This window comes from Hyperolius riggenbachi, chromosome 8 (assembly GCF_040937935.1).
Source record: "Hyperolius riggenbachi isolate aHypRig1 chromosome 8, aHypRig1.pri, whole genome shotgun sequence".
NCBI lineage: Eukaryota > Metazoa > Chordata > Amphibia > Anura > Hyperoliidae > Hyperolius > Hyperolius riggenbachi.
The window spans coordinates 43,939,909-43,963,274 of record NC_090653.1 but is presented as its reverse complement, the minus strand read 5'-3'; the positions used below and the strand labels follow the sequence as shown (position 1 = coordinate 43,963,274).

The window sequence follows — 23,366 nt, the reverse complement described above, 5'->3', positions numbered from 1 at the left end:
TCTGATCGGAATTTCGGAAATTGCATTTCTGTGGAATCCGAATGAGCATCCCTAGTCATTAGGGTGCCAACTGTGCAGGGCCAGTTCTAGGTACAATAGGGCAAAAGTAACGTGGGGGCCCCCTAGCAATGCCCCCCAGCAAGGTCTGAGCCACTCCCAGGACCCATTCCACCACACTCCCAGCCACACAGAATCATTAGGTGTCCATCAATCATATGTGCCCAAAAGCATTTAGTGTACACACATTGTGGGGTCTTGCCTAATCCAGGCAGGACGAAGGAGGCAGCACCATGGTCTACACTCCCCACAGTGCCTCTCTTCCTTGTTCTCTGCAGGCATGTATGGGGTTAACATAGCTGGAGGGGAGGGGACACACACCTTGGGGACCCTTACAGGCTCTGGGGACCTTGGGCAGTTGCCCCCTTTGCCTCTATAAAAGCGATGGCTCTGGCGCTGTGGCAAAATGCAGCATGCCGTCTGAATCGTGCCAACATGCAAATTGGGCGGCAAGGCTATTGGTAGAATAGGCAGCATTTTCCTGCTCTAATCAGATTTGGCAGCAGTGGAAATAAGAACTCTTGTATTTTATCTATATAAAAATATGTAAGCAACCCAGGCCCGGATTTACATCACAGGAGCCTATAGGCACAGATGTTCTGGGTCCTTAGACATCACCTTCCATGAACCCCTGCCAAACCACATTGCAAATGTGCAGGCCGTCCCCCCTGTCACCTCTCCCTTACTTCCCTTGCCTGTCATAGGTAGCTACAGATGCCCCTTAGCATTGGGTAGCCAGAGGTACCCTCAGTATTAAGTGGCTAGAGGTACCCCTGACTGAAGGGAGATCTTGTCAGTGTAATGCTGAGAGAAGGGTGAGTATCCTCTCATTTATGGTCTGCTAGACACTCTGCCTAGGGAAGGAGGGAGCGAGGCACTAGGGTAAGGGAGTGAGCCGCCTTGCCATCATCATAGCCGGCCTTTGACCTGAGCGACTGGAGCGGTCGCTCAGGGCGCCGGCTTCCAAGGGGGCACCTATAGCAGGTTGCCTATACTGAGGGCATCTACACCTGATTTCCTTTACTGAGGGCACCTACACCTGATTTCCTATACTGAGGGCGCCTATAGCTGGCTACCTTTACTGAGGGCACCAACACCTGGCTATCTATACTCGAGGCATCTACGCCTGGCTACCTATGGGGGGGGGGGGGGGTGGGACCCTCAACTGACTTCCTATACTGGGGGCACCTATGCTTGGCAACCTATATTGAGGGCACCTACACATGAGATCCTATACTGGGGGCACCTATACCTGGCTACCTACCTATACTGAGTCTGAAGGCTTTTTTTGGGGGGGGCGCACTGCGGCTATAACGCATACTGCAAATTGTCGGTGCTGTGCTTTCATTCTAAATGGGGGGGGAAAGGCGACTAACTGTCCCACTGATTATTTATATATATTCCTGAAAAGTTCTAGCCTTTATTTTTTAGTGTATTCAGGCTAATGCACTCTTTCCATGCATTCATAGTTATTAATAGTATTTTTTCTATTAAACATATGTGATGTGTCACAACGATAGAAAAAGGTTGGACACCACTGTTCTAGGAGATATCTCAGGAGAAAAGCTGAATTGCATATGGGCCTGTGTGTGTGCACATGCGTGCGTGCGTGCGCACGCACACGGGAAGATGATGAAAGGTGGGGGGGGGCACAAAAATCAGATTTCGCTCAGGGCACTGTGAAACCTAAGGCCGGCCCTGGCCATTATCAGGTGCCTGTAGGTACATGCCTATAGTGCCTTATGGTAAATCCGGCCTTGAAGCAACCAGAAAGCAAAAAAGTACTTAAAGGATACAGGAGGTGACATTTTTTCCCCTAAACATCAGGTATGTAAGTTGCAGTTCCTGTCTGAGTCAGGACTGGTTCAGACTACAGTGTGACCCTCATGAATAAGAACTTACAGCAATAAAACACTTTCCTAGCCGAAAATGGCTTCTGAGGGCAGGAAAGAGATAACAAGGATCAATAGTTCATAGATTTTAGCTCTGGCATACTTCAATGAATGTGTCATTGAGCAAAAACAATAAAACAGGAAAAACTTAAAGTAGAGTTAAATATAAAATAAAACTGTGGAATATCTTAAAAAGTAATTTTAGGCGAAAGAAGATAGGTACAATCGTTTATTTCATTTGTTTATTTTCACCTCGAGTGTCCTTTAAAGGAAACCTGAGACGAGGCAGAAAAGATGTATACGTACTTGGGGCTTCCTCCAGCCCCCTTCCAGCCAATGGCTCTCTTGCAGTCCTCCTGGGCCACCTCGGTCCTACACTAACTAACCTGGTCTTGCACATACCCCCCACCACAATTCTGTCGCAGGGTGCAATCTGTGCTACTGTTACTGCGCTAGTACTACTGTGCAGGTGCAGAATGCTACCAGTGGTGGGAGCCTGATAGGGGCCGCACGCGCGGCTGGCGGAGGGTTGAGGCGGCCCAGGAGGACAGCAAGGGAACCAATGGTGTAAAGGGGCAGAGCTTTCAGCTTTCAGCTCTGCCCCTCCTGACGTCAATCGCCGCACGGATCGCCGCCTCTCCCCGCCCCTCTCTGTGAAGGAAGATTAGACAAAGCCTCAGGTATGTATACTTTTTTTGTTCTCATCAGGGTGTTGCTAGGCTCCTAAGAGATCCGGGGCACTTTTGGGCCCAAAAAAATAATGGGTGTGGCCATGCACCAGAATGTGGGTGTGTTCATGGGTGTAGCCAAATTTACATGAACTTAACAGCAGTCTAAGTAGGTCTGCCCAGCTAAATGTTTAATACACAATACAAATCCAAAAATGCAACATATCACATAAATAGGCAGTGTCACTTAAACATAAGTAGGCAGAGTTACCTGGCTTCTGTGCTGGCTGGTCTGGCTTTCTGTTGGGCAGGCTGGTCTGCCGCCAGGTTGTCTGGCAGTCCCCCCCATAGCAGTCCCTGACCTTCTAGAGGTTAACCTCTCATGCTCCCATGGGCCTCTCAATGAGGCACCACAACTCCCAGCATGTCGCCATAGAAAAATCACAGCTCCCGCCATGCTCCCATAAAGTCATCACAGTGGCCAGCATGGCACCACAGCACCCAGCATACCCCTGATTGATGCACCACAGCTCCCAGCTTGCCCGCCATTGAGGCAACGTAGCTGACTCTGCCAGTTCATTTGTTATTTTCCTTGGCGTTCAGATTGTAGTTATTTGCTGTGTCTTCCTTGCTCAATTCATGCTCTGTCTTTGCTCAGTCTTGTGTTGCTGATAGCAATCGCCTCTCTTGCAATTAACTTTCTATTTCTGGTCTGTTCTGATGTGATATGTCTACCGTCGCTGGGTAGCGACTAGATTGGTAGACTTTCATATACTCTGTCTCTGTTCTTGCTTTCTTCTGAGTTGCTACTTTGTTTACATTGCCCATCGTTGCTTAATCGTGCACTCGATTTATTCCTCGACTTATTCCTCTGTACTCAACAGCTCCACCTGCTGGTTGGAATTCCCCTCTACCAATATATACTGGGTACTCTGCTTCTGTGACTGTGAGGATTTCCTTCTGCTTCAGCGCACGTGGTGCAGACCATACTGGGCCTGCGCTGTGCGCTCTTGATGACATCAGCGGGATCGAGGACACGGCAATGCAGGCGCAGTGGTTTTCAGACTTTAAAGTCTGAAATTCCAGAAGTGAACCGGAGGCGGGGCCGGAGCATAGGTGAGTGGCTGCGCCAACACAGGATGTCTGCGGGGGACCGTTAGAAGCCCCGGGTAAGTTCAACTCATTTTCCCCTGACCCCCCTACAGTATCCCTTTAACCCTCCCTCTACCGATGCCTAACCCTTAACCCTCCCTCTACCGATGCCTAAGCCTTTGGGCCTTGAGACTTCCTATTGTTATTAAAAAATATTGTGTACCCTTATTATACTGTGAGCACCACAAAAGCTACTATTAACATTGTGGTCTATGTGGCACCTTTTTAACCGCATGTCTTTTGCGCACTTTATACCGGCTTGGCTAATAAAAATTTACTGCTTTGATAATCGACCTGTCCTTAGATGCTGACATTCTAAACAAATCACAGCCTCACAGAGCTGGTCTGGTAAGTCACCAGTGATGGTAACTGTTCTGTGGTTTTCTACACCAAAATCCCCCACTAAAAAAAGATAGTAAGCAAGTTGCACAGAAAACATACCCACTTGGCATGCCTTCTGCAGGGCAGGGAAATGCAGAAAATGTATCAACATAAAAAAAAATGAAGTAGTTATGGCAAATTCTATATTTGCGTTTAAGGGGGCTTAGATGCTTTCCTTGCATTGAAAGACATTCATGGCTGTAATTACTAAGTAATTCCCAGTCGTATTGATCCAGCGATTTTATTTGAATGCCATCTGGAGTTGGGAAGCAGTATTGCTTGAGAATCTTCGCAAGAGTAAATAAGCTTGTATTTACACTTCTTTGTGAAAAAACACGAAAATCTTTAATTACCTCGAAAACTCTATATTTTTAAAGGGAAAAATCATAAAAACCGCAGCACAGAAAAACAGTATTTTCACCACAACAACTTGCAACACGAAAAATCTTTATTTGTAATGCCAATATGCAAAATAAAAAATTATTTTCACGAAAATTAACGTGACTAGAATACTGGCATTTTTTTTTTCGCTCATCACTGTCGGGAATAAATTTTTTTCACATTTTGGGCTATTTGGACCATGCCTTTTAAAGGGAACCAGAGAGGAAGCACCCTTGTGTATTTTACCATATATATCAGTAAGAACATTAGAGAAAACACTTACCATGCTCTCTGTTTCCTCCTCACTGCTAAAAGTGTCTGTTAACAGCAGTCACAAGAATCCCAGACTGAGCAATTAAATCTGGCTTTGCTGGGAATGATTATAGCTGAGTCATTATAGCAAAGCCACAAGGGGGCAGGCTTGGGCTTGAAATAACACCACAGAATACATACTTAGCTATAATCTTTCTGTAGCAAAGCTAGACGGAGCAGCCTGACTTCTCAGTCGAGGATTCTTATCAGACGTGATAACAGTCAGATTACACAGAGAACAATGAAACAAAGGGCAGATTAGGTGTTTACTGTCATGTTCCCACTGATTTATAAGGTAAAATACAAGAGGGTGCTTCATCTCTGGTTCTCTTTAAGGATTTTTTTTGCCTTCCTCTGGATCACAGGGATATCTGAGGGTGCAGGCAGGGCCAGAAAAAACCCCGATGGGACCCCGGGGCAAAGATAACCTGGGGCACCCATCTCCCAGAAAAATTTTATTTCACCAGTGCCCAGATGCCGACCCTGCCAGCTGCCAGAACTCTTACCTCACCCAATTGATCTGCACTGACAAATACATCCGCTAGTGGGGCCCCAGAACAACAGCAGCGTTTGTAGTTTACCTGTCTCGGCTGCTGTGCTGGAGCCGCTTGCCCGTCTTCATTCTACTTCCTGTGTGGCCGGGCGTATCATATCATGTGTAACATGCTCCCGGTCACACAGGAAGTGGAATGAAGACAGGCAAGCAGCTCCAGCACAGCAGCTGAGACAGGTAAACTGCAAATGCTGCTGTTGTGCTAGCGAATTGCTAGAGCAGATCAATTGGGGGGAGGTCAGGGTTCTGGCAGCATGGGGAGGCGGCGCAACCACATTATGTTAAGGCAGGGGGAGGCTGGGGGCCACAGCAGTGCTCGGGGCCCTGGGGCAATTGTCCCCCTTGCCTTAATGCAAGCCCGGCCCTGGGTGCAGGCTAGTGTTGTACTTTATTTTCTGGTTGAACTCGATGGACATACTATAAGTGTTTTTTTTTTTTCAACCCAAATAACAATGTAAGTAACTAGGTAATCACATTGTCCTAAATGCAGAATAAATATAGCTTATGTGTTTGGGTTTTTCTGCTATTTTGGGCACCTCCAGTCACCATATAGGAACTAAGCTGACATTTTCATTTAGCTTAATTTGATAATAATCTGAGTATCTGTTAACATTCACATTCTTTTTCCTCTAGAAAAGGTGTTATTCCCGAAAGATTCAGGTCTGATCGAGGCGCTGTTCATTTCAGAGGAATCAAAAGAAAACTTTGAGGAGAAGAATGTTTACATAAAGAAAGGAACTAAGGTCTGATGGTCTATATTCTCTAAGTACTGATCACTGTTTAGTATTTTATGTTGTGTCTGCATAATGTTTTAGGACGCAAGTTTTTTTCTATTGTTGCACCTACCTAAATAGTGGAGTCTGCCGCAGTTGTCCTAATTTCAACAAATGCTAGTTCCCTGGCTGCCATACAACACGGCATGAACACGGCCTTCATTACTTTGGGGCATATACACATTAAAAAAACAGATTTTGAAAACCGCTTTTTTTCTAGAAGCTGCCATTCTCTCTGCTAGGGGAATCCTACCTGTACTTTCGCTAAAGGCTACATAGCCGATAAGGCATTATTTCTGTTTTATATGAATCTGCATGATTATTACTAGCTGTAGGCATGCATCCTTAGATTCCTTTACATTTAGGCTAAAAATCTACCACTCAGTCTGGCATTTGTGAACATATAGCTCTTTCGCTACATGAAATGTGGCAAATGTGAAATCCGATACATGAAATGCAAAAGTTACATTCGGTATATGAAATGCGGCAAACGTTACATCAGACATATGAAATGCAGCAACATGAAAAGTGGCAAAAGTTATCTCAGACACAGCACACACTCATACCAGACACAACACACACTCATACCAGACACAACGCACACACATGCAAACACATTACAGACACATCACAAACCACAAACTGTAGACACATGACACAGTCAGAGTGAATCAGACACAACACACACCACAAGACAAGACAAGACAAGACAAATAACATTTATATTGCGCTTTTCTCCTTGCGGACTCAAAGCGCCACAACACATCTCTGTTTGCAGTGTTTGTTCCATGCAGCATCATGGCTGGGCTGGGTTGGGCAAGACAGTGCAGGTTGGGCTGTGCAGCAAATTGGCATGTGCTGCAGCAGCCAGCGGAGTAAAAAAACTCACAGCTGGGCAGGGGGTGAAGCTACAAACACAAAGCCCCTGCCTTCAAACTTGTGTAAGCCCCCCCCCCCCCCCCCCCCACACACACACACACACACACCAGGATTGGCACTGTAGGCTGCCTGCAGTGCTCAGGCTATTCCTGATTGAATAGGGGATGCAGCTTCATAGTGGGTGGGGTAATCAGAGAAGACGCGGCTACATACGGAAGCAGCAGCAGGGGGAGGGCATTGCCTCTACCTTCCCCTGTGGCCAATCTCTCCTGCTCCGTGTACTGCCCACCTAGATGGCTGCACTTTGTCGCCATAACATGGCAATTCAGGGAGCACACAGTTAGGCACTTTGGAAGCATATATATAGGGCACCACATCAATAGATCCGGGCTAGTGCCATGGTCCTACCCCAACGATGCGCCTGGTGTATATGTTTATTGTGAAGCCTAGTACACCCTTCCAATTATGATTGGCCAATCACAGACTTATTTTCCCACCTCCATGTACAGTAGTATGAGGGTTTCCTTACACAATCTGCTTATAGTTATCAGAATCAATATTTGTGGACCCTCATACTAAATGGTTAAGTAAGAATTATTTACATCCCATTGATCATCCCTAGTGGTGTTTAAAATGAATCAAATGCAATTGAATTTCGGATCATCTTTAGGGACAATATTTGTGGACAGAAGAGAATAGGACAGTTTTGGTCCTAAGTATTCCTTTAGTTTCTTCCTTCTCTCATACCTTCTCCTGCCCTCCTCTACTGGTATTCCTCCCTCTCTCATACCTTCTCCTGTTCTCCTCTACTAATAGTCTTCCCTCTCTCTTAACTTCTCCTGTCCTCCTCTACTGATAGTCTTCCCTCTCTCATACCTTCTCCTGTTCTCCTCTACTAATAGTCTTCCCTCTCTCTTAACTTCTCCTGTCCTCCTCTACTGATAGTCTTCCCTCTCTCATACCTTCTCCTGTTCTCCTCTACTAATAGTCTTCCCTCTCTCTTAACTTCTCCTGTCCTCCTCTACTGATATTCTTCCCTCTCTCATACCTTCTCCTGTTCTAATCTACTTATAGTCTTCCCTCTCTCTTACCTTCCCCTGTCCTCCTCTACTGATATTCTTCCGTCTCTTGTACCTTCTCATGTCCTCCTCTACTGATATTCTCCCTTCTCTCATACCTTCTCCTGTCCTCCTCTACTGATATTCTTCCCTCTCTTGTACCCTCTCATGTCCTCTTCTACTGATATTCTTCCCTCTCTCATACCTTCTCCTGTCCTCCTCTACTGATAGTCTTCCCTCTCTCATACCTTCTCCTGTCCTCTACTGATATTCTCCAAACCCAAAAAGCTTTATTGGCAGGATCAAATACATTTAGCATTGCCAAAGCAAAACAAAGCATTAACATGGGGGGTTGTGGGACTCTCCTGTTCTCCTCTACTGGTATTCCGTCTCTCATACTTTCTCCTGTCCTCCTCTACTGATATTCTTTCCTCTCTCATACCTTCTCCTGTCCTCCTCTATTGATATTCTACCCTCTCTCATACCTTCTACTGTCCTCCTCTGCTGATATTCTTTCCTCTCTCATTCCTTCTCCTGTCCTCCTCTACTGATAGTCTTCCCTCTCTCATACCTTTTCCTGTTCTCCTCTACTGAAAGTCTTCCCTCTCTCATACCTTCTCCTGTCCTCCTCTACTGATATTCTTCCCTCTCTCTTACCTTCTCCTGTTCTCCTTTAATGATAGTCTGCCCTCTCTCATACCTTCTCAAGTCCTCCTCTACTGATATTCTTCCCTCTCTCATACCTTCTCATGTCCTCCTCTGATATTCTTCCCTCTCTCATACCTTCCCCTGTCCTCCTCTACTGATAGTCTTCCCTCTCTTATACCTTCTCCTGTCCTCTACTGATATTCTCCAAACCCAAAAACCTTTATTGGCAGGATCTAATACATTTAGCATTGCCAAAGCAAAACAAACCATTAACATGGGGGGTTGTGGGATTCTCCTGTTCTCCTCTACTGAAAGTCTTCCCTCTCTCACAGGGACAGATCGAGGCGAGCGGGTATCTTGCCTGAGGCGCAGTTTGTTGAATTCTTAAAAAGGCGGCAAAGTAATTGGCAGTTTAGGCGCCAAAACCTGACCTTTAGGCGCCAAAACCTGACCTTGCCCCAGGCGCAACCTGGTCTTGATCCGTCCCTGCTCTCTCATACCTTCTCCTGTCCTGCTCTGATGATATTCTTTCCTCTCTCATACCATCTCCTGTCCTCCTCTACTGATATTCTTCCCTCTCTCATACCTTTTCCTGTTCTCCTCTACTTATAGTCTTCCCTCTCTCTTACCTTCTCCCGTTCTCCTCTACTGATAGTCTTCCCTCTCTCATACCTTTTCCTGTTCTCCTCTACTAACAGTCTTCCCTCTCTCTTACCTTCTCCTGTCCTCCTCTACTGATATTCTTCCCTCTCTCATGCATTCTCCTGTCCTCCTCTACTGATATTCTTCCCTCTCTCTCTTACCTTCTCCTGTTCTCCTCTAATGATAGTCTGCCCTCTCTCGTAACTACTCATGTCCTCCTCTACTGATATTCTTCCCTCTCTCGTACCTTCTCATGCCCTCCTCTACTGATAGTCTTCCCTCTCTCATACCTTCTCATGTCCTCCTCTACTGATAGTCTTCCCTCTCTCATACCTTTTTTTGTTCTCCTCTACTAATAGTCTTCCCTCTCTCATACCTTCTCCTGTCCTCTACTGATAGTCTTCCATCTCTCATACCTTCTCCTGTCCTCTACTGATATTCTCCAAACCCAAAAAGCTTTATTAGCAGGATCAAATACATTTAGCATTTCAAAAGCAAAACAAAGCATTAGCATGGGGGGTTGTGGGATTCTCCTGTTCTCCTCTACTGATATTCTTCCCTCTCTCATACCTTCTCATGTCCTCCTCTACTGATAGTCTTCCCTCTCTCATACCTTTTCCTGTTTTCCTCTACTAATAGTCTTCTCTCTCTCTCTTACCTTCTCATGTCCTCCTCTGATATTCTCCCCTCTCTCATGCCTTCTCCTGTCCTCCTCTACTGAAATTCTTCCCTCTCTCGTACCTTCTCCTGTTTACCTCTACTGGTATTCTTCTCTCTCCCATACTTTTTCCTGTCCTCCTCTACTGATAGTCTTCCCTCTCTCATACCTTCTCATGTCCTCCTTTACTGATAGTCTTCCCTCTCTCATACCTTCTCCTTTCCTTCTCTACTGATATTCTTCTCTCTTTCTCATACCTTCTCCTGTCCTCTACTGATAGTCTTCCCTCTCTCATACCTTCTCCTGTCCTCCTCTACTGATAGTCTTCCCTCTCTCATACCTTCTCCTGTCCTCTACTGATATTCTCCAAACCCTAAAAGCTTTATTGGCAGGATCTAATACATTTAGCATTGCCAAAGCAAAACAAAGCATTAACATGGGGGGTTGTGGGATTCTCCTGTTCTCCTCTACTGAAAGTCTTCTCTCTCTCTCATACCTTCTCCTGTCCTCCTTTACTGATATTCTTCCATCTCTCATACCTTCTCCTGTTCTCCTCTACTGATATTCTTTCCAGTCTCATACCTTCGCCTGTCCTCCTCTACTGATATTCTTCCCTCTCGCATACCTTCTCCTGTCCTGCTCTATTGATATTCCACCCTCTCTCATACCTTCTCCTGTCTGATATTCTTCCCTCTCTCATACCTTCTCCTGTCCTCCTCTACTGGTATTATTCCCTCTCTCATACCTTCTCCTGTCCTCTACTGATATTCTTCCCTCTCCCATACCTTCTCCTGTCCTCCTCTACTGATAGTCTTCCCTCTCTCATACCTTCTCCTGTCCTCTACTGATATTCTCCAAACCCTAAAAGCTTTATTGGCAGGATCTAATACATTTAGCATTGCCAAAACAAAACAAAGCATTAACATGGGGGGTTGTGGGATTCTCCTGTTCTTCTCTACTGATATTCTTCCCTCTCTCATACCTTCTCATGTCCTCCTCTACTGATAGTCTTCTCTCTCTCTTACCTTCTCATGTCCTCCTCTGTTATTCTCCCCTCTCTCATGCCTTCTCCTGTCCTCCTCTACTGATATTCTTCCCTCTCTCATACCTTCTCCTGTTTACCTCTACTGGTATTCTTCTCTCTCCCATACTTTCTCCTGTCCTCCTCTACTGAAATTCTTCTCTCTCTCTCATACCTTCTCCTTTCCTCTACTGATAGTCTTCCCTCTCCCATACCTTCTCCTGTCCTCCTCAACTGATAGCCTTTCCTCTCTCATACCTTCTCCTGTCCTCTACTGATATTCTCCAAACCCAAAAAAGCTTTATTGGCAGGATCTAACACATTTAGCATTGCCAAAGCAAAACAAAGCCTTAACATGGGGGGTTGTGGGATTCTCCTGTTCTCCTCTACTAAAAGGCTTCCCTCTCTCATACCTTCTCCTGTCCTCCTCTACTGATATTCTTTCCACTCTCATACCTTCTCCTGTCCGCCTCTACTGGTATTCCATCTCGCATACCTTCTCCTGTCCTCCTCTATTGATATGCTACCCTCTCTCATACCTTTTCCTGTCCTCCTCTATTGATATTCTTCCCTCTCTCATACCTTCTCCTGTCTGATATTCTTCCCTCTCTCATACCTTCTCCTGTCCTCCTCTACTGATATTCTTCCCTCTCTCATACCTTCTCCTGTCCTCCTCTACTGATATTTTTCCCTCTCTCATACCTTCTCTTGTCCTCCTCTACTTATAAACTCTCTCTTTCTCTTCAGAGGGAAGGCTGTGATCGTGACACAGCGAAACTGTCTGAATTTAAAGATGTGGCGGACATCAAAGACGTGACTGACAAATTCCTCTGCACTGGAGGAACGGAGCCCGTACTGGAACCACAGACTTGCAATGGTAATCCATTTTATTGTTGGTTCATAAAGTGTCTCCCAAAAAATCATCAACCTGTGCAGCAAATAGCAAACATAAATCTGCACAATGCTATGCAGCCGTCACATTTACACTGTTTGGCAAAATTGTGCAAACAAAACATGTGAAATCAGGTTAATGTGGGGAGCAACTGAAACTTTGGTTTTACAGGTTTTTTGCGTTGCAGTGCGGTGCTTCTGCCGCATCGCACTGCAAAACCGTCACTCGTATGACCCCGCGGCAGAGTGCACTGACAGAGTCATATGCATAACCATTGATGTTTTAAGTTAAAATGGGGCCCAAGGCAAGGTCGTAGTTGGCTCATCCTGATGGTCCTTTTGGCAATCTGAGGAGGGAGACAGAAGAGAGACACTGGCCGCTGGTCCCCCTGACACCCACTAGACCCTAGACACCTGCCTATGTTGCCTTGTGGATGTGCTGCTCTCTGCATAGCGCTTCCACCTGCTCAGTTGAAGAACTCCCTTTTGGGCAGGAAGTACATCACTGGGATTCCCAGCAGTCTGCGTTTGCATGCGGCGTCACACTTTGGCATTTACACTACGTGCATTGCTCATAGACTTCCACTGACACCCTCTTTCTCATGAAGAATCTTTTCCTTTTCTAAAATAGATCATCAGGGGGGTCTGTATGGCTGCCCCTCCCACAGTGTGATGTCATGACCACAGTCCTGACAGTTTGCTGTCTGTGAACCTCGTTGCATTGTGGGAAATAACTGCTTTTTCTAACTGCCAAGCAGGCAATATCTCTCTCAGTGATTCATTCAGATAGGGTGTTATGGCACTAGTGCTTTAAAAAGCGCTAGCACTTGAGCGTTTTGCCGAAATCACCGGCAAAACGCTCAGATGTAAACGGGGCCTAAGAATGGCTGCAGTTTACATTTTCCCATTAAAAATGAATGGCTGAAATTTGATTGGTTGTTTTATGCTCCGCCCACTTTTCCTGGATCTGTCACCAAGTGACCAACTTTGCCAAGTGTGGGGACTCTGGCTTGATTACTGTGAGAATAGAAGCCTTTTACATATTTTCCATGGACATGAATGGGTGAAATCTGATTGGGTGTTTGTAGTTCTGCCCAGGTGTGCAGAGGGGACGCGAGACCCCAGAACATATCATCCTAGGTCAGTGGTTCTCAACCTTTTCAACACATGTACCCCTATGCGCGTCGTCCCTAAACAAATGTACCCCCTACCAAATAAGGCGGCACGCCACGGCGCAAAATGTGGGTTTGGCCATGACATGACGTGGGTGTAGCCGCGGCAGAAAGTGGGTGAGGCCATGACATGATGTGGGTGGAGCCAAATACTAGCAAAATACAGGTAGTCCATGCTTAACAAATGAAATAGGCAGGGACTGTGTTCATACTTAATTTCACAGCACACAGAATGAAAATCTATGGGCCTCAGCAAGGAAAAAGATTGAAAAAAAAAAAAGAACAGTTTTTTTTTCCACCACCACCACCACCACCAGCCTACCTATCCATTTAATAATAACACCCCTCCTTCTCCTAATAATAGCTTTTAGAAGAGCTTTTGGGATCAGTATTATGATACACAATGTGAGAGCTCCCTCTCACACATCCAGCCACATGCAGCAACAGTCTGCAAATGGCGATGGGCGGAAGAGCCTCTGCCACCTCCTTTGCCTTCCCCTCCCCTTCCCATGGCCTGCTCCTCCTGGCTACAGGAAAATGGTGGCCGGAGCACCCAAGGTTGAGACACCAAAGAGCGCCCTCCATCCCTCCCTCCCCAGCCGCCATACACTGATAGCTATTCAACTGAGAGGTGCCCCAGGAACCCCAACCTTCCCCCCCCCAACACCTTAATCTCTAGTTATTTGGCTTGCAGTCACTGCCAAGTATTTTTATTTCTCTTTGCTTCAAACACAATACGGGAATGTTAGACTACACTGTGCCCTGAGGCTGGAGGCTCTCTTGTCTCTGCCTCGGCTCGGTCCTGCTGCACAGGACCAATAAACCATGTCCAAAGTAACAAGCAGGGGAAACACAAGGCAGTAACTGGCTCTATTTATCTTGTACTTCATAGTTCATTTTCTACCTGCTGTCTTACAGGGGATGCTGGCGGCCCTCTTATCATACGACATAAAAGACGCTATATCCAGGTAAGAGAAGTGTGTTTCCTTCCCCTCTGTGACTGGTGAGCTTTCCAGTACTTTTGACTCCTCCTCCCATGGGTGTTTCTATTTACTGATGACGTGGGGATGGGTTTATATTAAAGGGAAGATCCACTGAGGAGTTAAAAAAAATAAATATACAAATCCACTTAACTGGGGCTTCCTCCAGCCCGGGGCAGGCAGGACGTGCCCTTGATGCCGCTCCGGAGGCTCCCGGTCTTCTCCGGTGGCTCACCCGACTTGGCCAGGCTGGCTTCCAGGTCGGGCTCTTGTGCGCTCCAACGTGCGTCTCACTTGGTCACGCTGACGTCATCGGACGTCCTCCAGGCTGTACTGCGCAGGCACAGAACTACCGCGCCTGCGCAGTACAGCCTAGAGGCTGTCTGATTACATCAGCGCAACTAAGTGAGGCGCACATTGGAGCGTACAAGAGCCCGACCTGGAAGCCAGCCCGGCCAGGTCGGGCGTGCCACTGGAGAAGACTGGGAGCCTCCGGAGCGGCGTCGAGGGCACGTCCTGCCTGCCACGGGCTGGATAAAGCCCCAGGTAAGTGGATTTGTATATTTAATTTACCATGAACCCTCCCTTTAAGTTAGTATGTTAAAGTGTACCCGAGGCGGAATGTCTGCTTGGATTTGGACCCAGAGGGATGTTCACCACATGCCTTTGTGTCCTTTCTTTACTGTCTCTGGTTCCCCCTGGTCGCTGCATCACCCCCCCCCCCCCCCCAATTTGTCAACATGGAGAATGACGCATTTGAGTAGCAGAAGGGGCATCCTTTTCCCGAGAGCAACTCCTGCAGAGTCTCTCAAGAGTCGGGAGCACCCCTTCACCACCTCATCTCTGCCCTCCGTTCATGCATAAAAAATGAAAGTGTACGAGAGGAGCTACTGAGCATGCTCAAAGCTCAGGCCCTCTTGCGCACTGTAGTCAGGCATGTGCCGTGACCACCAAAAGTACTTCCAAGTTTGCAGCCATCTTGGATTTTTTTTCCTTCTTCACCCAGCGGATGAACGGAGCGGCAGGGTGAAGTGGCTCGTCAGCATCCGGAAGATGAGCTGCACCAGATAGTATGTTTATTTATTATACACACTGCCTCTGGTTCTCTTTAACGAACAAGATGAGGCGTGTTGGGCTGTTGTTATACTGGATCCGTTCTTAAGTTTGAACAGATATAGCCTGATCTGGTTCATGCTGCTACACAGGTGAGCCAGCAGCGCAGTAGCATGGACAGTGACGTAGCTAAGAAGCTGTGGACCCCAATGCAAGTTTTACATGGGGCCCCCCAAGCACTCTATACATACCAATTGGTATAGCGCACCAAAACCAATTAAGGACAACCACAGTGTCAGAGGTGCAAGAAGGGGATGGGAAACAATGGGCCTGATTCACAAAGCGGTGCTAACAGTTAGCACCCTGGTGAAAAGCCCTTTATCATGCCTAAACTCAGTTTAGGCATGATAAGTTTAGGTGTGATAAGTTTAAGTGTGATAAGTTTAGGCATGACAAGTTTAAGCACCAACTGCGTTAGCACCGCAGATCAAAAGTTTTGCGCTAGCAAAGTCTGGTGCACTTCGCATAGAGTTTAATGGCACTGCTTTGCGTGCGGCACTTTGCACGCTATCTACACTTATCTAAACTTATCACACCTAAACTTATCACACCTAAACTTATCACGCCTAAACTGGCTTTTCACCAGCGTGATGCAATGGTTATCACACCTAAAGTCTCTAACTGGGTTAGCACCGCTTTGTGAATCGAGCCCAATGTGTTTATGCTCACTACTATTTATCTGTAGACGTGAATATTACCAACACAGGACCAATAGAGAGCTAAAACTGTGGTTGAAGGTGGGCCCCTCAGGGCCCCTCTGGCCCAAGGGCCCCAATGCGGTCTCAACCTCTGCAACCCCTATTGCTATGTGTCTGAGCATGTACCTGATTAGGGTTGACTTTTTCTGCCAGAGCACAAATGGCGTGCTAGTGTGCATGCACGAGCTCTTTTCCGAGGGTCCAGAGGCTGGAATGGGCCTGGTGAGGAAGATGTGGGAAGCCTCTTTAGGATCTAAAGATTCCCCCTCCTGAGGTTCGTACCCCATAGTGGCGCTTTTTCCCCTACAGGTACACTTTTAAGTCCACTTACACACTGCGACGCACCGCGTTACTCTTCCTCAATGCATGCAGATCTATGGAGAAGAAGCAGTCTTATGATTGTAGTCATGCGCACACCTGCAGTGAGAATGTTTTGAATAATTCCAGGGTTATGGAGGCTGCAGTATTTATTTCCTTTTAACCACTTAAGGACCGCAGTGTTAAGCCCCCCTAGTGACCAGGCCATTTTTTTTTTACTAAATAGGCCACTGAAGCTGTAAGTAGAGTTGAGCCGAAATTTTCGTAAGCGTAATTGCCATTAAAATCGTAATTGAAAATACCGTAAGCGTAATTTTCAACGCGTAATTTCGCGTTTCGTTCATGCCGTAATTTCGCATTAAACGCTACCATAATTTCGCGTTAAACCGTAACGCTCCGTATAATGTAAAAAAGCCGCCGACTTTAAGGGTTAATAGCAAAGCCCCCTTAAATGCCAAGAGCCTCAAATCCTTCAAATCAGAAGGAACCCCATTGGTCTGCTAAGGACCAATGGGGCTCCTTGGAGCCCAAATACAAAGATGCTTAGAGAGCTCTGAGCTATATAGCTCAGAGCTCTGTCGGGTCCGTGCAGCGCAGACGGGTATGCGGCGGCTGAGCGGCGAGTGACGTCGGGTGCGGCGTAGTTACAATGTAACAAAGTTGTTACATTGTAATAACTTTGTTACATTGTAACTGATAGAACATTTCCGAGGCTATTTTGAGGGATCATTTATTTAAAGGGACAGGTAAGTATTAATGGTTAATTAAGAATATTAAAGGACTTTTTTCGTGGTTATGTTTTTTGTTCAATTAAAATACTTTTTCTAAGTGTTTGTGTGTTTATTTACTTTTAACTCTTAAAGGAAATGGGTAAGGGGTACAAGTACCTCTATACTCATTTCTCCTGGGAGGGGGGGTGGGCATCTGGGGGACCCCTTTTTAAAGGGGACTCCCAGATTCCACCATGAACCCCCCCAGGAAATCACGGCCTCCACCGCCCATCGGAGGTGGAGTAGAGCCCCTTGTTCTTGGATTGGACAAGGGCTCGGAGGGGGAGGGGAAAGCTTGGCTGCCCCTCCCCTTCCGAGACCCCTCAATCCATGGACCATGCGGGCTGGTATAGTCAGGGTGCAGAGCCCCACGCGGCCGGTGCTCCGCATTCTGGCTATCCCAGCCTGCATGGGGGACAAGGGGTTAAAGAGGTCTGGGAGGGGGGACCCCACGTCGTTTTTTTTTTATATTTCCCACACTCAGAACGAAGTAAGTAAAACTCTTCCCACTTGGGGGAATCTATGAAAATAATACACTATTGTTACCTGTGCAAAAAAAACTGACATTTTCCGCATTTAAAAGACATTTTTGCCCTTGAAACTTAAAAATCAATTTTCTCAAAAACTATAAGGTCTTTATGAAAAAAAAATGTTTCCTCTTACTCCCACTGATCCCCTTAATATACCCTAGGAATTTGGTGTTCCTTTAAGCAGGCTTTGCTATTAACCGTTAAAGTCGGCGGGTTTTTAAATGTATACATTTTTCCTTTGAAACTTTAACATCGATTTTCTCAAAAACTATAAGGTCTTTTTGAAAAAAAAAAATGTCCTCTTATTCCTTCTGATCTCCTTAATATTTTCTCCAAATTTGAGGCTCTTAGCATTTAAGGGGGCTTTGCTATTAACCCTTAAAGTCGGCGGCTTTTTTATATTCTACGGAGCGTTACGGTTTAACGCGAAATTACGGTAGCGTTTAATGCGAAATTACGGCATGAACAAATACCCATTGTAATGCGAAAATTACGCGAAAATTACGCTTACGCGAAATTTCGCGAGATCCTTCTTCATTACGATTATGTACTTACGGCCATAATCGTAATTACACTAATTACGCGAAATTTCGCGAAATCGTAATTACGTCATTACGCTCATCTCTAGCTGTAAGGCCTAATTGCAGGGCCTCACGACTCAGCACACAAGTGACACCCCCCCCCCCCCCCCCTTTCTACCCACCAACAGAGCTCTCTGCCAGGATGTTTTTTCTTTTTTTGTAAATATTTATTATATTTATTTTAAAATACATTTGGCCATTTTTGTATTTTTCCCCCTCCCCTCCCCCACCAGCCAATCACTGTGATTGGCTGTCATAGGCTTCAGCTATGACAGCGGATCACCCCTGAGCCTACCAAGGGGACAGCCATGTCACATGGCTGTCCCCAGTGCAGCGCTGTACAGTCTTATTAGACAGCTGTTTCACCGTCTAACAGTCTCTGAGCGTCTCTCTAGGAGACTGATGGCAGAGCGGAGCACCGTCATTCTAGTAGGGATGTGCGCGCATTGGTGCGCGAGATCTACTGAAATCCCTGCCCCTAGCACTTCACACCGATAGGCAAAAGGTTAAACAACACCAGGTGCCTGGGAGTCCTGCTGATCTTTCTAGTCAGTAGTGCCTGAATCACACACCTGAAACAAGCATGCAGCAAATCTTGTCAGAAACATCTGATCTGCATGCTTGTTCAGGGTTTATGGCTAAAATTATTAGAGGCAGAGGATCAGCAGGGCAGCCAGGCAATGTGCATTGCCTAAAAGGAGATAAATATGGCAGCCTCCATATCCTCTCACTCAGTTCAGATGTCCTTTAAAGCCCATTAGAATCTGACCTCCAGCAGTGACCTCTGTGGAGCCATTTTCTAGAGATGTTTCATAGCAGCCAGAGTGGTCAGGGTCGCCAGCAGTCAGATTGCTGATAGACAGTAGCAGGTAGTCTCACAACTTCAAATGTTTATCAGACTCAGATTGTGCCTCTGCAGCACAGAGGTATAACTATAAAGCATGGATTCCACCTTACCTATACTGTATAAGCCCGGGGTGCCCAATAGGCCGCCTTCTGAGTAGATCGTGGCCGCTTGCTATGAAATTTAGCTGCCGGGTGGTCACGGATGCCACAATTTTGCTGTAGCCGTGGCTGTCAGATTTTGCTACTTAGCAGCCTCGGCTGTCAAAATAGATGGGAGAGGAGCGGCTGAAGGGGAGGGGTGTGGCTGAAGGGAAAATGAGCAAATGGTGAGCATCTCCTCCCCCTTCAGGCTCTGTGAATGGCTGAATGCTGATGCTAAGCCATATGACCAGTCCCCCCCCCCCCCCCCGGTATGCACGACTTTAGTAATTCACTCATTTTCCATCTTATGAGGAGACTGAACTGAGGCCGGAGGCTTTTCTTTTACACAGAAAGGGCACTGAAGAGAGGCAGGGGGCTTTTCTTTTGCAAGGTGGGCATAGATTGTGGTGCTGGGTCGGTGGGGGGAGTCCTTGACTGAATGTATTTTTTGTTGTGGTCGTTGGGAAGGGGAAGAGATCTACCAACATTTCAAATGCTAAATTTAGCATTTATAATGTTGTTATATGACTATATAAGACTTATATAGTAATATACCAGCACTATAAATGCTAAGTTAAGCATCCAAAATGTTGGTAGATCTCCTGGACTCTTCAATTTTTAAAGTAGCTTGTGAGCTGAAAAAGTGTGGGCACCCCTGGTATAAGCATTTCTAGGGCCATATTTGTGCTATATTATGTTGTGACGGGCACGTTTGTCAGCATAGGCCCTAAGCAAGATAGTTTCTGCCCCCCACTGATGGTAAACTGGCTTTTTTTTAATAAGATTCTTGGAGGCTAGTATCCGCCCCTAGACTTTCTCCAGGCCCTAGGCAGCTGTCTGCGTTTGCCTTGTGGATGGTCTGGTTTTATCCACCCACCACGGTTGCCAAACACTTGCAGCTGCCTTCAAGCACCCTGCAGATCTGTGGATCTAGCAGATCCCCGGCATTCCTGTTAGATCGGCATGCTTCCTTTTATCCCCTCTGAATCTGCATTATGATCTTTAACCTGCCTGGCGTTCTATTAAGATCGCCAGGCTGGCGACCGGACGTTTTTTTTTAAAGAAAAAAAAAAACTATTTAATGCAGCCAACTGAAAGTTGGCTGCATGAAAGCCCACTAGAGGGCGCTCCTAATCCGTACTTCTGATCGCCTCTTGTTTTGCTTTCATCGTCGCCATGGCGACGAGCGGAGTGACGTCATGGATGTCAGCCGACGTCCTGACTTCAGCCGCCTCCGATCCAGCCCTTAGCGCTGGCCGGAACTGTTTGGTCCGGCTGCGCTGGGCTCGAGCGGCTGGGGGGACCCTCTTTCGCCGCTGCACGTGGCGCATCGCCGTGCTGCGGCGGCGATCAGGTAGCACATGCGGCTGGCAAAGTGCCGGCTGCGTGTGCTCCTTTTTATTTCGTGAAAATCGGCCTAGCAGGGCCTGAGCGGCACCCTCCGGCGTCTCTGGACGAGCTCAGATCGTCCAGAACGCTCAGGAGGTTAAAAAAAATGTTCACAGCCTGATTTTAGATGAACTTTCAATAAACGTAAGAGACACTGGGCCATATGCAATTCACTTTTTCACCTGAGTTTTCTCCTAGGAGATCATTTTTCATCTTTGATTTAAAATAACTTCCCAGCACTTTTCATCTACAAAAGTACCAAAAAGTAGGCGAAAAAGTACTATCAAAATTATTTTGAGTGTTTTCTTGCTTTCTCGTGGCTTAAAAGGAATTTTATGAACATGTTTAAAAATAAGTAGCAGGATGAGGGGTGGCTCCTCCTATAGGCTGGCTTCACTGTCTGTAACATTTTATCGAATGCTGATTTTTGGGTAATGAGAGTTCAAAGCTGAAGAGAAATACCAAACATCTCACTCGGTTTTGCCAAAATGCTCTAGTCTTTGGGAATTGACATTTCTTGAGGTATTTACCTCACTGGTCATTAAAGTCATCTTGCCATGCGTTAATAGTCTTAATGAATTGAGCCCATGGTCTGGTAGTAGGCGGGGGTTTGGGGTGGAGGATCCAGGTGAGTTGGGAGAACAATCCTCCAGGTTGGTCACCGGCGATATGTGGTGCTAATGTCTCCTTGTTTTTCCTCCTCTGTAGGTGGGAGTAATAAGCTGGGGAACAAAAAACAGCTGTAAGGGCAACAAAAGGCAGAGAGTCCCGGAAGGATCTCGAGACTTCCATGCAGATGTATTGCACTCCATGAACTGGATTGGAGAAGTTACGAAAAATGAATTAAGTCTCGTCGAGTAAATGTTCCACACGTGGAAAATTGGCTAACATGATCGGAGACATAACGTTCCTTGTTAGTTGCTGTGACTCATATTAAAATGTCATTTATCACAAATCGGATATTTCAATTGTAAATAGCTGCCACCATATTCATCTGTCTCTTTATACTTGCAATATATGTTGCAGAGTTATCAAACTCAAAAACAAGGTAGGCTGAAATCGAACACTGGGACCGAGTCAGGGGCCAACCTCAATGTCTAGTGGCCACAGCCCTCCCATATAAAGTTCCCTGGTGTCTAATGGCCCCCATCCTCTATACCATGCATGTCAAACTCCTGACCTTAAAGAGCAACTGTTAGCTCTAAAATGCCCCCTCAAAAAAACACATATGTAAGTAGATAAATACATGCTCTACTTACATGACAGATGTATGGTAGTGTCCACGTTTTGATTTCTGTTATTTTCATGTTTATATATTAGAAGGCTCCTGTTGCTGGCAGGGGCCATCTTGTGTCCGGCTAGATCTTCTTCCCCCCCCACCCGCATCCCCCTCCTCCCCGCACTGACTCTGAGCACAGCGGGGAGGAATAAATGCAGCAGCCACAGACTCACCTAATAATGGATCCAAGCGCTGTCGTTCCCATCTATTCTCTGCACTAGTGCAGAGTGTAGGATACTGCAGCGCCTGGAACCATTATTCCGGGAGTCTGTGTGTGTGCACCACGGCCACCACCTTTATCCTTCCCCAAAGCTCAGTGCGGGGAAAAAGGAGAATGCGGCGGCGGCGGGCGGCAGAACGGCGGGGGGGGGGGGGGGGAGGCGCGGACATGCCACTGGAGGAGGGGGGCAGAGGACAGTGACAGGAGATAGCCTCTGGCCCCCCTCCGTGCTCTCTAACAGCAGCGGCGACCAGGCAGACAAGGGGAGACCAGGCGGCCAATCGCAGTGCAGAGAGATGAGTGACAGAGGCATCAGCCAATCAGGCTGATTCAGCATGCCTGTCACTTCTCTCTGCGGCTTGCGTACACTTTTAGAGCCTGGGGTATGAGGAGAGAAATCTACAAAAGTAAGAATGATTTGAAACTTTTACATTGCCTGGTTAGCATCCTTTCTACTGCTCTATTAGCATGCAGTAGAGAACTTATTGTGTATTTTATGCCTAACAGTTACTCTTTAAGAGCCATTATATTTTGCCCCCAAGTGGTTTCCCCACTTTGCATTATGTTTGGCCCACTCTAGGCCACCAGGGAAGCTATACTGGATGTGAAGCCCTAGAAATCCAGGGAAGCCATATGAGGGAAGAAGGGGGAAAGCACTAAACACTAGGGAATGGTATAGGGGAGGCTGGGAGCCCATAGACACCAGGGAGCTGTATAGAGGAGGGAGGGCAGTAGACTCCAGGGAACTTTATAAGGGAGGAAGGTGACCACTGGACATTGAGGTTAGCCCGTGACTTGATCTCAGTGTGCAGTTTTGGCCCACTTTGTATTTGAGCTTGACACCCCTGCTCAATACAGTTCCCTGGTGTCTAGGGGCTCACACCCTCCCCTATAGAGCTCCCTTCTGTCTAATGCCCCCCCGCCCCCCTCCCCCATATGGCTTCCCTGGAGTTCTAGGGCTTCACCTCCAGTATAGCTTCCCTAGTGGTCCAGAGTGGTCCAAACATAATTTAAAGTGGGGTAACCACTTGGGGGACAAATTTAATGGCTCTGAGGGCCAGATTTGGCCTGCGGGACAGAATTTGACATGCATGCTCTAAAAGGAGAAGGATTCAATTAAATTCCTGCAATCCCGTTGGCACTGCACAATTCCCGCAGTTCAGCAAATGCACACAGAGCAGGTTAAAAAAAAGGGGAGTTTGAAAATATTTTTGGGATAACCCCCTTTAAGTTCTCACAGGAACAAAAGGGCAGTGGTCTGACCAAAAGAATCAGGAGACCTAAAAACACCTTCTTGGCTAACCAGCTGACTTTCTTTAAATGATCAAGAAGCACCAGAAAAGGCAGGGAAAAGATTGTGTGT

General features: G+C 46.7%; 1 protein-coding gene across 2 annotated transcripts in view; it reads left to right on the top strand.

Moving 5' to 3' along the window:
* Positions 1 to 21,459, top strand: part of LOC137528774 (complement factor B-like) — a 161,088-nt gene extending 139,629 nt beyond the window's left edge. For both annotated transcript variants that reach the window (XM_068250341.1, XM_068250340.1), the window contains exons 15-18: positions 6,030 to 6,139; positions 11,823 to 11,952; positions 14,057 to 14,106; positions 21,213 to 21,459. In XM_068250341.1, the coding sequence (XP_068106442.1) occupies positions 6,030 to 6,139; positions 11,823 to 11,952; positions 14,057 to 14,106; positions 21,213 to 21,365 (443 nt within the window). In that variant the 3' untranslated portion in view covers positions 21,366 to 21,459. The remainder of the gene's footprint in view (positions 1 to 6,029; positions 6,140 to 11,822; positions 11,953 to 14,056; positions 14,107 to 21,212) is intronic.
* Positions 21,460 to 23,366: the final 1,907 nt, after the last annotated feature.